The 14,171-nt window shown below is 29.4% G+C and overlaps 1 protein-coding gene across 1 annotated transcript; it reads right to left on the minus strand.

Moving 5' to 3' along the window:
• Positions 1-2,059: 2,059 nt before the first annotated feature.
• Wnt6 (Wnt oncogene analog 6) lies at positions 2,060-11,693 on the minus strand. The gene is made up of 6 exons (XM_070640437.1): positions 10,979-11,693; positions 4,093-4,325; positions 3,557-4,014; positions 3,250-3,282; positions 2,828-3,068; positions 2,060-2,771 (listed from the first exon to the last, which is right to left on the minus strand). Exons 1-6 carry the CDS (start codon positions 11,038-11,040, stop codon positions 2,584-2,586), a joined length of 1,215 nt encoding a protein of 404 aa, XP_070496538.1. The 5' UTR covers positions 11,041-11,693; the 3' UTR covers positions 2,060-2,583.
• Positions 11,694-14,171: the final 2,478 nt, after the last annotated feature.

Raw genomic sequence — 14,171 nt, forward strand, 5'->3', positions numbered from 1 at the left:
GCATATAATGTTTCTATTTCAAGTAGTTTTAGATGATCGCTTTTCATTACGAAACAATCAAAAGCTTGATCAAGAATAGTTGCAATTTTGTTGACATCATTTCGATGTTTTACATAAAATTCCATCAACATTATCAAAATCTTTCCTTTAAGTTCCGACAGAGATTTCTCAGTTGCAAAGTCGTAAGCTATGTACAGCAGTTCTTCGCTCATTTCAAAATCACCTAAACTGTTATAAGATGTTATTACACAATTATTTTTTGAGGAATCAAGATCTTACCCTTCATAGCACATTATCATTTTGATGAGCGATTCACAAAAATTCTCCTTAAATTCATATTTCTCACTTAATGCCAAAGCATGTTCAAAATGTACTTTAGCCTCATCAAACAAACCCTGAATTAACAAGCAATCACCATACTCAGTTTCTGCATCAATTTCTAATTTAACATTTTCATCAGCGAGACTTTTCCTCAATATTGTTATTGCACGACTTGCATACATAAAAGCTGTTTCAGGATCATTCTGGCCAATGCGGATCATCTTTGATACTTTAATCAAACAATCAGAGAGTTCTTGTGTGATCTTCATACACAATTTTTTATCGTCAAATGTCCAATGATCATTAGCTAATATATTTTTGTATGCCAATTCAAATTGCAATAAAGCTGCTTGATACCAACGTAAACGATGACTCAAAAACAAACCATGAATATAAGTCAAAATTGTAAATGATTTTGTTTTCTCTAACTGACTGTTGGCGCCTAATTGATTTCCCTTAATTAATAACAATTCAATAAGCCAGTCAAATGATTCGTCTTCATTTGATAATTTCTTAACCAATTCTATGATGATCATTAACTCATCTTCTCCACTTTTGTCTTCAAAAGCCTTTAATGACATGTAAATTTCCTCTAATAAATTTAAATTCTTGTCATCTGTGAAACATTTATTGTGATTTTTATCGATTTTGAGGATTTCTTGAAACATTGACAAAGCTTTATTGTGCCTTCCTTCTTCTAATTCAATTATCATGGCCTCAACTAATGGTAATTTGAAACGCCTAATTTCATCAACACTTAGATATGGAACCTTCTGCCGAAGATTTTTCTTAACAAAAGGCAATTGCTTACGTGATGCATTTGTTAGTTTTAATGGAAGATCCATGGTACCTACTTAAAAATTTGGAGATTTTAAAATTCAAATTTGAAAAAAAAAATGTTTGCTATGGTCAGAAAATTCTGATTTCATCAAATTATTTCAAAGAATCACGTGCTGGATGAAATCATTTTTGATAAAATATCGGTTCTCAGCCGTCCAACGAGTGATAGCAATAATAATCACATTAATCAATATTATTTGATTGAGCAATCAAACGTTTTATAGAATTCTTTTGAGACATCAACAGTGAAAGAATTTTTATTCATGCGAATTGATTGCAAAGAAGAAACCAAAAAAGAAAATATTTCCAATCATTATTTTTTCTGCAAGCTTTGGTCCATCAGAATGTTTTGTCATGCTTAAGCAAATGTATGGATACGTCCAGAATTGTTAAACAAAGAACACAAACTACAGAATTATCAAATGATGCCCAAAACGGATGGATGGTGTTTGTTCGTTTATAATTATCCAACGTGTGTGTTCCTCACGCCTCAATATCGTTCATTATATATTTTTGTATAAAAATGTGGAAAAATTGCCTGAAGATTTTTTTTCCCTCTTTTTTTTCCTCTTGACTTTTAAGTTCGACATAAACATCATCAATATCAGGTTTTTAAAAGATGCAATTTAGTTCTCTGTTTTCTTACCTTTATTTAAGAATGCATTGCAATATTGTGCGGTCCGAAAGAGGAGGGAATCGTTTTACACTTTAAATTACTTAATTTAGGTTTTGAACAATTTTTTAATAAAACTAAAACAACGTTATTTGATGTTGCTTAAAATTTAAAAACACAGTTTTATTCACAATTACGTTTTCATCTTCATTTTTTTTATATAAAATTTAAACAAATTTGTCATAAATGATAAGAAACGTATGGATAGAGTAAATTAAGAGTTGAACATCATTACTAAGTCTTATTTAAGTGTTAGGTACTAAAAAAATTAATTTAATTACAATAGTTATATTTATCATGACTCACGAATAAACAAGGAATAATAACTTGATATAAAAAATTCAAAATATGCATTTTAATTAATTTGGAAACTTTTCAAGCATGTTTGACATGCTGATTAAATTTACAGTTAAAACAAAAAACATTAGGTAATGACAAAGTGCAGAAAAATTAATATCTGTGCTATAAGATATTAAAATCCCAAACAGACAAGCAGTATGCTCACAAAACTGTGCATGCTCAGTTATATTGATTGAGTCAGAGCTCGAAGTCGACTCAACTCCATATGAAATTCGAGTCGACAGCAAACTCTAGATTGAGTATACTCTTGAGCACGCTCATTTAGATAAGTATACTCATTGTATGTTAGGGAATCAATGATGAATTTTTATTGAACTAAACATTAACAATTTTTCACAAATTTTTTATTTTCCCACGAGAATATTTACAACTTGACAACTGATTTTGCACTAACGGCAAGTGTAAATTTCACGCTTTTCGATACATGTGTTGCAGACGACATCACAACACCAAATAAACTTACATTGACAATTGTATTTTACAAATAATGTAGTTCGTTGAAAGCCAAAATCGCAGCATAAAATCTCACAACTATCTTCACCTTTTGAAGTTATATTACATTCTCTATTGTGAATTCCTGAGAAGTAAGCATAATTAGAAATAGTCAAGGATTAATTGAATTCAATTATATACCTAAAGATCCAACTTTAGGATTCGGTTTACAAAAATCTGGAGATTCCTCTGTATATACGAGATCTTGTTTAGTTGGTGGTTTAATAGATAAGCCTTCTGTCATGAAACTTGTGCCATCATTGCGTGCAATCACTTTTGATGCACCATCGAAACGGTCACGAAGTCGATGTGCAACTTCTGAGAATGATGGTAATTTCATCCAACACGTCTTCATTGTACAACTTCCACTCAATCCATGACACTAATTTTACATCATTGAATTATTATGTTACAAATATTGCGCATGACAGTTTAATAATTCATTAAATTAATGATGTGGAAGAAATGAAATTTAATTTAAATAAATAAATAATGAAATCATTAAAATTGTTTCTGTGTGATTGTCTTGAATTTTGAAATGACAGGACTAGATATATACTTACTTTACAATCAAGACGCATACTTTTCTTTACAGCCTGTAAGCACAGAGAAAAAATATAATTGTCTTAAAAATTTTGATATGTGAATCACGCATTAAAGAATATTAAAATGCATATGAACACGTATTCAAAAATAGATGAAGAGATAAACAATTTTAGACTTAAAATTTCTGGTTCTGTTCATAATTCGTGTGTTGCTATGTGTGTGCAAATATAAACTTATATTCAATTCACATTGAAAATATAATCAATCATAAGCTTGCATTATAAATTATACAAAAAGGGGAAGATTAAAGGATGATAAACTTACCATTCGTCCAGCATCATTATTATGAATTCTGACTAACGTTTTAATATCACTACGACGTCGATAACGTGCATCGAGAAAATCTTTTGATTTTCTGTTGCCGAAATTAACATTATCATCACAACCACTCCACTCCCAATTTTCTCCCATTCCTGGTAATCCATCAGTTGGCGATGGAGATCTTCTCTTATTATTAGGATTTCTTGATTGCTTATTGCCATTCTTTTTTGGCTTCTTATTACGGTTTCTATAATTATTGTTGTTATTGCTTTTATTATTGTTATTTATGTTGCTCAGATCATCAATGCCTGTCATCTGATTATTATTTAATAAAACATTATGCCGTACGAGATTTTTATCGCACGAACATTCAACTAATTCTCCCATTGAACAGGATTTCGCAATTGTATACGAAATACCCGCAGCTGTAATGGCATTTACGAATGCAGTTTCTCGGGTATCTAAATAGAATATTATGGACGGTAAAAATTATTATAATTTTAAGAATTCATCTTGATTTTTCAATAATGATAACTCACCTTTTAACAATATTTTCTTCATACTTCTTCTTTGTGTAGTACAATTCCATTTACGATGTCGAAATTGGTTCTCACATTCCCGAAAACCCAATGTGATACCATTTGAAATCTTTTTTAATATTGATGTTTTATTTCGACTATCTTGTTTGCATATTTCAAGTATTTTGTTTGGTAATTTTTGTGTTTTCTTACAAACTTGCATCGGATCCAAGAGAATATTGCTACCCTCAGCCCTAGATTAAATATACAGATAAAGAAAAATTTGATCAATGTGAATTTCAAAGCATTGTCAAATCGGTCAAGCAATCCTAAATCTGACACCAGATCGACATCAAATTGGGTACGAATCAGACTAATCCAGCCCTTGGGTTGATTTTTGATAAATTAAACGATTTGTGCTTTTTGCGATTATTTTATTAGATATTTAACTTAGCAATTCAAATATAAGATTTCAGAATATTGACCTAACCATCACAAAAGATTATTTCAATAAAGTGTTTTAATTATTTCACCATCAAGAGCATTCCGAGGTTTAATTTTAATTCTAAGCAGAAAATATCCAAATTCTACTAACCAATGTGTACACTAGAGCACCCCTACGTCGACGTATTATAGATAAGACGCATCGTAACTACATCGTGAAGGCTAATATTGACCTATTTTAATCAGTCATTCTTTTAAGAAACTTTGAAAAAAGTGCTAAAGTAAAGTTTATTGAATCGATTGACTTCAATGGTGTAATTTCTAATTATGACTTATTTTGACCATAAGTCGTGAGCTGCGTTTCCACTACATATGAATTAAGGTCAAGAGGAAAATTTCTTCTGCCGAAGATCCATGAAATAATTGGATCAGTATTCCGATAATTTGGTAAAAAAGTATTAAGCCATTCTGCCACCGAGCCATTACGACTTACTTATAATTAGAAACTAAAAGTTGAACAATATTTCTATACATTGTAAAGGTATTTACACAAAATGCGGTATGAGTATGACATAAGAACGATTCTAGGAATACTTAAAAGCGGAAATCTTGCCATAACATGAAAACTGATAACCATCGACGTGTTTAAACCGAATGTCAATAAAAATGTGTGCACTTGTTGCCTTACATAAGACAGAACCAAAAGAAGAAGATACTTTTATAGTATTTTTATTGGATATTACTGATGACATCGGAAAAGATGTTTAGATGATCGCGTAAATTTAACCCATAAATGATTTCATTTTAATTTATGTAAACAATTTATTTTTCTTCTCTTTTTGTTTACACGATATCGAAACATGTAACAGTAGTCAGTAAATTTATATTTGAATACATGTGGTGATCGTTTTTTATGAATCTATCCTATCGCTTTCCTCTCTGATGGTAGATAGGTATATTATAAAGAAATAAAATAAAATAATAAAAAACGAAAATTTATAAGAAAGAATATGAGGTGAGAGACACACTGGAAATGATTTTAATTTTATTTCTTAACGTGTGGCATATACGATCTATATCTATATCTATATTATACACATACTGATTTATGTAAATTAGATGCTAATGATCTTTACAAAATGAGAAAAAAGAAGGAAGAAAATAACACTCAACTCCTTCCACTCATTGAATAATGAGTTAAAAATTAATTTAAAAATCATTAAAGATCGTTATCAAATATGTGTGCCCCATCCAATAAAAGTGAAACATCATGTGGAACATTATCTGATCGTGTAATTTGCTGAACTTGTTCACACTACACCGTCTGCTCTTACTTTTATTTATATATATATTTATATACATTTTCATTTTATTTCTCATTTCATTTTGATCTCTTTTTTTTTCTTCTTTCGATTCTTTCTTTATTCACATTTCGGCAGCAACATTTGATTTGAAATTAATTTGAAGTCATCCACATTGAGACATGATTCAATTTATCTGATCATTTTCTTATTCTCTTTGATCACACACATGGTAATATATGTTGGTTTACGGAATGAATTAGTGATATAGATAGTGAGGAATAGAGATGGAAAAAAATTGATGACCGAATTAAGACAAAAGTTAATTTAGAGGATTAGACTTTCGGAGCTTTACAAATATATTAATTACATTAAGCTGCTTATATTATTGTCATTAATGTCTCTTCTTTTGAAACTCCTCAGCATAGAAACCAAAGCCGAATCAAAAATTAAAAGTAATATGAATCTCAATTTTAAGAATTTAATGAAAAGAAGTTTGAGATTTATGAGTCATCAGTGATTGGAGCTAGGGTAATTTTTTGAGAATATTCTATCAGCGACCTTAAATTCAGGAAATTCCTTAATGTCCCGGACCTCCCTTAATTTTTTCAGTCCACATAAACTTTTGCATATAGTCACAAAATTGATCATGCTCTTCTAACATGGAAAGATCATGTTCTTAAGAGCAGTGTAAGGTACTAAACGAGCATGCTCATGCAGTATATTTAAGGTGAGCATGCTCTTTTTTCCCATTAGAGTTCAATTATATTGATTGAGTTCCTTCAAAAACACTCTTGTTTAGTTGAGTATACTCATTGTCTGTTACGACCAAAAAGGGTTATTTGCAGGTATCAATCGAGTCCCCTTAAAAGTTAGACGTCATCTATGATTAGAACTCTTAATTAAAATTCATAATATTTAAAGGGGCTTTGACTTATCCTTTTTATAATTCTAAAGTTTATTATCTTTAATCATAAAAATCAAATAATCAAATTGCTATAATTAATTCATATGTCTATCCAAATAAATGTATCATCACACAAAATACTAAACAGTAGAAGCAATAACAAAACATTTAAATTGGGTATATCTTAGCGACTATATATACATTATAATATATGAAAAGGAATAAAAATTCCATTCTGCGAAAGAATAAATAAAGCATCGCATTAGCTTCCAGAAATCCATATCGGGTTACCACAGATTGTTGTTTTATAGCATGACAAATTCATTTAAGTTTCTTCTTTTTTCCTCTCTTATCTTATGTTTTATGAATCTCATTCCTTTTCTTTCTTTCTCACTCACTCTCTCTCATAAACTCAACGAGTAAAAGATTTTTTTTAATGCACAGTCGTGCTCTTTTGCTTTGAATGAAATTTGTTAACATTATTCAAGAACTTAATAATAAAAATTTGTGTTTCTTTTTCTACCTTAATTTCTATCTCACTCATGCGGCCGCGCTCTCACTTATTTCATCTTCTTTCTTCTCTTCTTTCACTAATGCCTCTTAATGTTATTCGATCACATGCAGAAGAAGAAGTCAATTGCTTCGAATTGGGACTTAATCGACAAAATTAAGCAATCTCATTTTATAGCCTGTTTATGAAATTTAGTTTTCCTTCTTTCTTTATTGGCATTTGCTGGTGATATTGATCTTACTATGTATTCACCCAAAAAAAAGTTATGTACATATATGTATTTAACTGAATATGAATTATGAAAGATGAAGAAGATGAGTGTTGCAAATTTATAATTATTTTGTGGTTTTTAAAGGAGGATAAAAGATAATCATAAAGGTTTTTTGTTTAGCATGCAGATTTCACAACAAGAAATTTTTCAATGGTCAGCACAGTAGTGGGTAACCTTTTTTGTATCACGGCACACCTTAAGTCTAGGAAATTTTTGCGACACTCCATATTAAACTAAAGGTTTTCATACGGTACACCAATATAGTAACTTTTTTCAAATGTCTTGGGAAGTACATGGCAAAGTTATGGCCAAAAATCTTAACATAGGTTGATTTAGGTCGACTTAACTCTGGCCTTATGTTGGATTTCATAGAATCTGGCCTAGATCCAGAGCTAAGCTGGTTTGAGGCTCTATTTGTGAGCATTTCTTTGGTGTGTATATTGGCTGAGCATGATCCCCAAAATCGTTAACTCTTGGGTAACTCAAATCTTTTGAGCTATTTTATTAAACTGTTCCTAATCAAATCTGAGAATTTTGAAAAATCTTCGTGGAGCACCTGAGATTATTTGCAACACACAGGTTGCCCATCACTGGTTTAACAGTTAAATGTTTGCATTACACAAAGTAAGTGCTTACTTGAGTAGCTTCTTTATATCAAATATAATTGCAATCCTTTATGCCACTTATGTCATAAATCAACTACAAAATATAATTGAAACATAAACAAGAATTGTGCTTCTATTTAGCACACAGTACAAATTAAATAAACAATCAAACGGCGTTTCAATTTGCAATGTATCAAATTTTGACTATAAAGCATCAACAACTGCAACAGGGCAGCTATCAAGTGTTGTATTTATGTCTGTTTTATATTGCAACACTTGATGCACTGTTGGTTTGTGCAAACAATTATTGATACGGAAGGGTTTTCAGTTTGGATTTGAAGCGCATTTTTATGGCAAATTTAAATGAGAAGCTGATGATCAATTTAGTAAAGTTAATTTATTATCACATAAAATCAAAGTTAAATATCGTATAAATGTGCAAAAAGTAATAAAATTAATGAGTATGTAAATAGTATACAAATCAAATGATGGAAAAAAAAATTACAACGATGACATGAAAATGCTCTAAAAAGTGGAAATAAAATATTTATTTAAAATTATTCACTCAAGCAGACACACATAATGATACATATACACAAAAAATGTAAATAAATGTGATGATAAACACGCTCATCCATCATTGCAGACGATGATATTATACATGTATATGACTCAAGTAAGTGTGTTTGAGATGAATGTTGAAAAATTAGACTTGAATTGTTGATGGACAGTTGAATGACGATAAGATACAGAAAGAAATATGTGTCAATGTCCATGAACTTAATTTTTCTTAAATGGAAATTGTAAAGTGAATGAATTAAATTATTGTTATGTCAATTGGCCGCAAGACTAAAAAAAATCGCCTTGTTTGTATGTGAGAAAGTTATGTAAACTTTCATTCTCATGTTCCTCGATGAAAATGAATTCCTTCTGTGATATGTATTATTTCTTTTTATTGTGTCTCATACAATTGAAGATGATTCATTTGAATTTAAATGAGAATAGATAAAAATGAAGACATTTGTATTAGTGACAGTGATGAGATGCATTCATGGACGAAACGTCACATGTTGAACTGTTGATGATGATAATTACAAAAATAAAAGTGATGTAATACATATCTTCACCTGCTATATGCTTATCTATTACAGAGTAAACACATCATATTCACATCAAATCGTTCTTATCTGTCTTTTTGATTCTTCTTCTTATTTTTCTCAATTCTCTTCGATGTCACTTACAGAAAACGAGACATTCGGGAATTTTTTTAAAACAGAAATCCCACTATTACAAATGAGCAAAGCTGGATAAATTCAGTGAAAAGAAATGAAAACATTAAGGCCTAAATAAATTTGCAAATTTTACTCTTTTCTTTTATTTCCACTCGCGCGGAATGCATGGGAACAAGTTTTTCTTAATTCTCATCCAAATATTCCTTTATATATTCAACTGAATGAAAAAAAAATGTATTTATAAATATCGAAATGAAATCCGAATTTATTCAAATTTTTATTTTCAATAAAAAGGCTTAAAATCAATGAGCAATTCCATTAAAATTTAAATTTTTCATCGATAAATTTGTAAATACTGAAAAATATTAGGTTGATGCTTCTCAAATCATATCTCTTGTTGCTGCTTACTGTTGAATTGGCTTCTTCTTTTTTTATGCAAATATAAGTGCATATAACAAAGTTTCTTTGAAGGATAACATTCTTAAATATTAAGATTTCAATTTAAATTAAGTAGTTGTAATTTTGTTTTAAATAATAGTCATTTTTATTATAGGATGTTATTTGAAAATGCTTTTCAAAACCACAAAAATGTTCAATACTTTCACCCTGTTACCAAGTGTTTGTCTATTTTGCATACAGACATTCGCAATGTTTGAATAAGCAAAGTTTAACTGGCACAAACTAAATTTTAAAAGATATTTAACTTTTCATAATCCGTCATCCAAGGCGTGGACACTTCTTAAAATCGCAAAGTTTATCAGCTCTTCTTGACATGGTTTTTGAAGTCCATTTGCTTATCTCTAAACCGGTGTTGTCCAAATTTTTTTTGTTATATGACAAACTTTGTTGCTAATCCACGATCGAAACCGCACATGGCTTTCGGTTTAAAGTATTTCTTAAAAATTTCGGCGGCACACAGTTTGGACAACACTGCTTAATCATCAACTTTAGTAAGAATTTTCGAAGGGATTTTAGAAATAATGTCAAGAAGAGCAAGGATTTTTTTTGGAATATTCTGGAGTTTCCACGTCTTGACGTCATCTAAAGGTCGTGAAACTATAACGTTCAAGGATTAGGACTTAATTAAAAACTGAAGCAAAAATCATTCAAATACAACTTTTCTTATTCTTAAAATGCAATTCGTTAGGAGCGTTCACTTGTTACGTTACACAAAAATTTCCACAAAATTTCCATTCAAAATTTTAATTTTGTTTAAACAGCTGTAAAATCACAGAAAAGCAAACAATGAGGAATTACCCTTATTATATGACGTCATAATTGAATGATTCCCACACATTGTTCATATTTTAGAATTAACCTCAAAAAATCTTTTGAAAATTACGAAGAATCAACACAAAATGTAGGTCTTGCACTTTATTAAAATCTCAATATGAATAGCACGTGTGATGAGGTAACTAACACTACTGTAAATTTTTATTTCAAATCTCACACAGTTTAATATAACAAAAAGCACCAAAAAGTTTAATTTTTAATTAATTTATCAATAATTTTGAATTAAAAATTGGCAAAATAAAATAAACGTGAATTTGAAAATGCAAAATTCGGCAATATATATGACAACTTTTTTGTTCACTAACACAACGATAAATTTCTTGATCGATAATTGACTACTTACCATCCACTCGTCATGGGCATGATCAAAATCATGAGGTATATGGCACAAACTATAAAACGCATAGTTAAACCTTCTTTCCTATCGTTTTTTAGAATCCCAGTTTATTTAATTCTGGGATTCACATTAGCACTAAGATTAAAATTTAAAATCAAATATTGCAAATAAATTTTAAATAGCCGCCAGTTCACACAAAGTTTTATTTAGTCCATTTTTGTCCATTGAAAATTTTCAGGTTGCAAATATTTTGCCTCATATTTAACTTTTTTTTGTATATTAATTCACGTCATATTTTAGATTTAAAATAAAAAATACTCAAATAAGACACTAAATTATTTCAATTGAATTAAAAAAACTTTTGTAGCACACGAGATATAGCTATAATTATTATAATAGTGTTTATTTCGACAAAAGAACTTCTTAGCAAAAAATCCTTTCCGACCGTCTCGAAGCAAGCACAGTAATTCAATAATTAACATGGAGCACGTATTAGAAGCGAAGAATAAATAATATAAATAATAATATTCTCTTCCAGAGCATCGAACACAACGAGATCCACGGCTTCGTTTCACTTTTTTCCTTCTCTCCTAATGTATTTATAACACAACTGAACTTTTTTTTTCTTCTCTTAAAGCACTCTTTTAATATTTTAATTCTTAATGGTTCTTTTTTCCTCTTTCACGTTTTTATATTCTCTTTATACTTTATTTAAATAATATTTTTATGTCGCTCATTTAGAATTAAATTTTAAAAAATGAAACAAAAAAAAAAAATAAATGAAAAAAAATTGTATTCGTAGATAATTGAGAGTCATTGTGATAATCACTGTTATTATCTACAACACTTTATGGACAATAGATGTTGTTTTTCGCGTAAATATTAGTAAAGTCGCTTTTTGCAAACTTTTTTTTTTGTTGCCTCTTATGTAGTATGTAACACACTCAAGGGAGAGCAACGATCGTTACGTGTATGTGCAAGTATATATAAGAATTCATATTAATATACGACGAGTTTCTTTATGCTCAACGAATATTTGCTTAAGATGAATTTAATATATTTTCGCTTATTTTGATATTCCTTCTTAAATTTTTTTTTTTTTCGAACACGGTATAAAGAAGTTTGCCAAATAAATCTTTTGATATTTTTCCTTCATTCTTTCATCTTCTCAGAGTTTAAAGGCTTTTTTTAATTCTTTTTATGAAGAAAAAAGATAAAAAAAAGTGAATATATGTCTATGTGTGTATATATAATTTATATTTTCATAGAGAGAATCTTTCTTGTGTGAGAGCGAGCGTCGGAGAAAATTGGAATTGTGGTGGCTTTAAAGATGCTATAAATATTGTTCCGTCTTCAGTGTTATAGATTTTTCATTCTTCTTTTCTTATTGTTGCATATTCTCTCTTATTGATTGTATGATGACATTAAATAAGGAATTAATTTTTTTTTTCTTAAACATTCAAGAAGGCAAAGATTTCATGTGAAAATTTATGACTTAATTAAATAATGTGACATCATTTTTAAAAGAATATAACTTGAAAAAAATAAGACTCTTTCAAGCATTTAGACTTGTTAGCTTATCTTTGTTCTTCATTATATTTCCCTTCAACAATGCTTAATTGAATCTGCATATGAAAAGGTTGTAGATGTGTTTAGTTGCCAGCTCTTAAATAATATTTAACTGCTAATGACAACAGATATGTTAAAATTTAGTGAATACTATGATTATTCTGAGTTTGACATTGTGCATCTCATGGAAAATGCAAAAATTTAAATAGTAAACAAGAATACATTAAAACTTCACGTTTTGGCATGTTAAACTTACTAACTTAATTGTGAAGTAGCTGGTCTTACAAATCAATTGTGATTAATTGGCTTCCACAGATGCCACCTGAAACAGATTCTATCTGCTAATCAATTTCTAGTACCAAATGCAATACTGTCTCTATCAACAGCTTCCTTTCATATGGTATATTAAACACTGATGGTTAATTTCAACAGATCATAAAAAATTAATCTTAAGCAAGGAATACAGTTATTAACTTCTGATATTAGACCGTTTACAAACTCAGCTTTTCTCATGCTACGCAATTGATTTCGTGCGTAACTCACTCTTGACACACTCAACAGATAAAAAACACAAAATTGAGCATGTTTAGTATAATATTGATTTAATATTGCAGGTTCATTTATGTGAGCATGTCCATTGTTTATTAGAGACATTTGTGATAAACTGGTGGTTGATCACTGAACCTCAGACATCAGACCATAAGTCAGAAAATAAGTATGCTCACCTTATTAATCAATCAATATAATTGAGCATGGTCAATTTCAAGTCGACTCGCATTTTACATACATTTGAATAGAGACTTTTCCATACGAAATCCGACGAGTTCTGCTCATAATCAGATTCCTTGTCTGTTTGGAAGAGTTACTACATATTAAAATGTTTTTCTTCCTTAGTCGTATTTTTTCCAATTTCTAAAATATTTCTAGATCAATCCTAAGCATATTAATGCTTGATTTGCATCTAATGGATGAATATCCCTGGAAGAGCTTATCACATTCTTTACTTACTTTTTTCAGAGATCTTTTTCTTTCGATATTTTTGATAGGTTTTTTTTCAGCTGACTTGAATTCACTTGATGTTACTACTTTTTGTCTCTTCATCCTAAAATTTGAAAAATTCTTTTGTTTTTATTTTCTTTCAATCACTGTTTTGCTGTATATATTTTTTTATATTTGAAAGATGCTTATAAAAAATGTTATGGTCAAATATTCAATAACTTTAAATCTTTTTTTGTTGCTCTTGCTTCTACCGTTTGAATTTATTTTATCGGGATTACGGTTGCAAAGAAATGTATAACAAAAAAATATATATCATGAAAAAGAAATGAAAGAAATAAAAAAAAAATCATTCCAGATTCAATTCGCTTTATACTCAATTGTAAAAGTTGTCGATTGAAGTTTAAAGCACATTGCAAATGCTGATGTAAATATGCAATACAATAAAAAAAACCGAAAGATCAGCAAAGTGCTCATTGGTAAAAATGTCCCCTTTGAAAAATTTATGGGGCACTTGAAGTCAGCATAAGCAATCACACAAAAAAAATAATATAAGAGTATATATTTATATATCGAAATTGTCGTTTTTGTCGTTTTATGTTATTAGTGAAAAGATCAAGCAAGTAAACAGAGA

This window comes from Chironomus tepperi, unplaced genomic scaffold (genome assembly GCF_022539635.2).
Source record: "Chironomus tepperi strain 1889 unplaced genomic scaffold, CSIRO-AGI_Ctep_v1 contig_219, whole genome shotgun sequence".
Classification (NCBI taxonomy): domain Eukaryota; kingdom Metazoa; phylum Arthropoda; class Insecta; order Diptera; family Chironomidae; genus Chironomus; species Chironomus tepperi.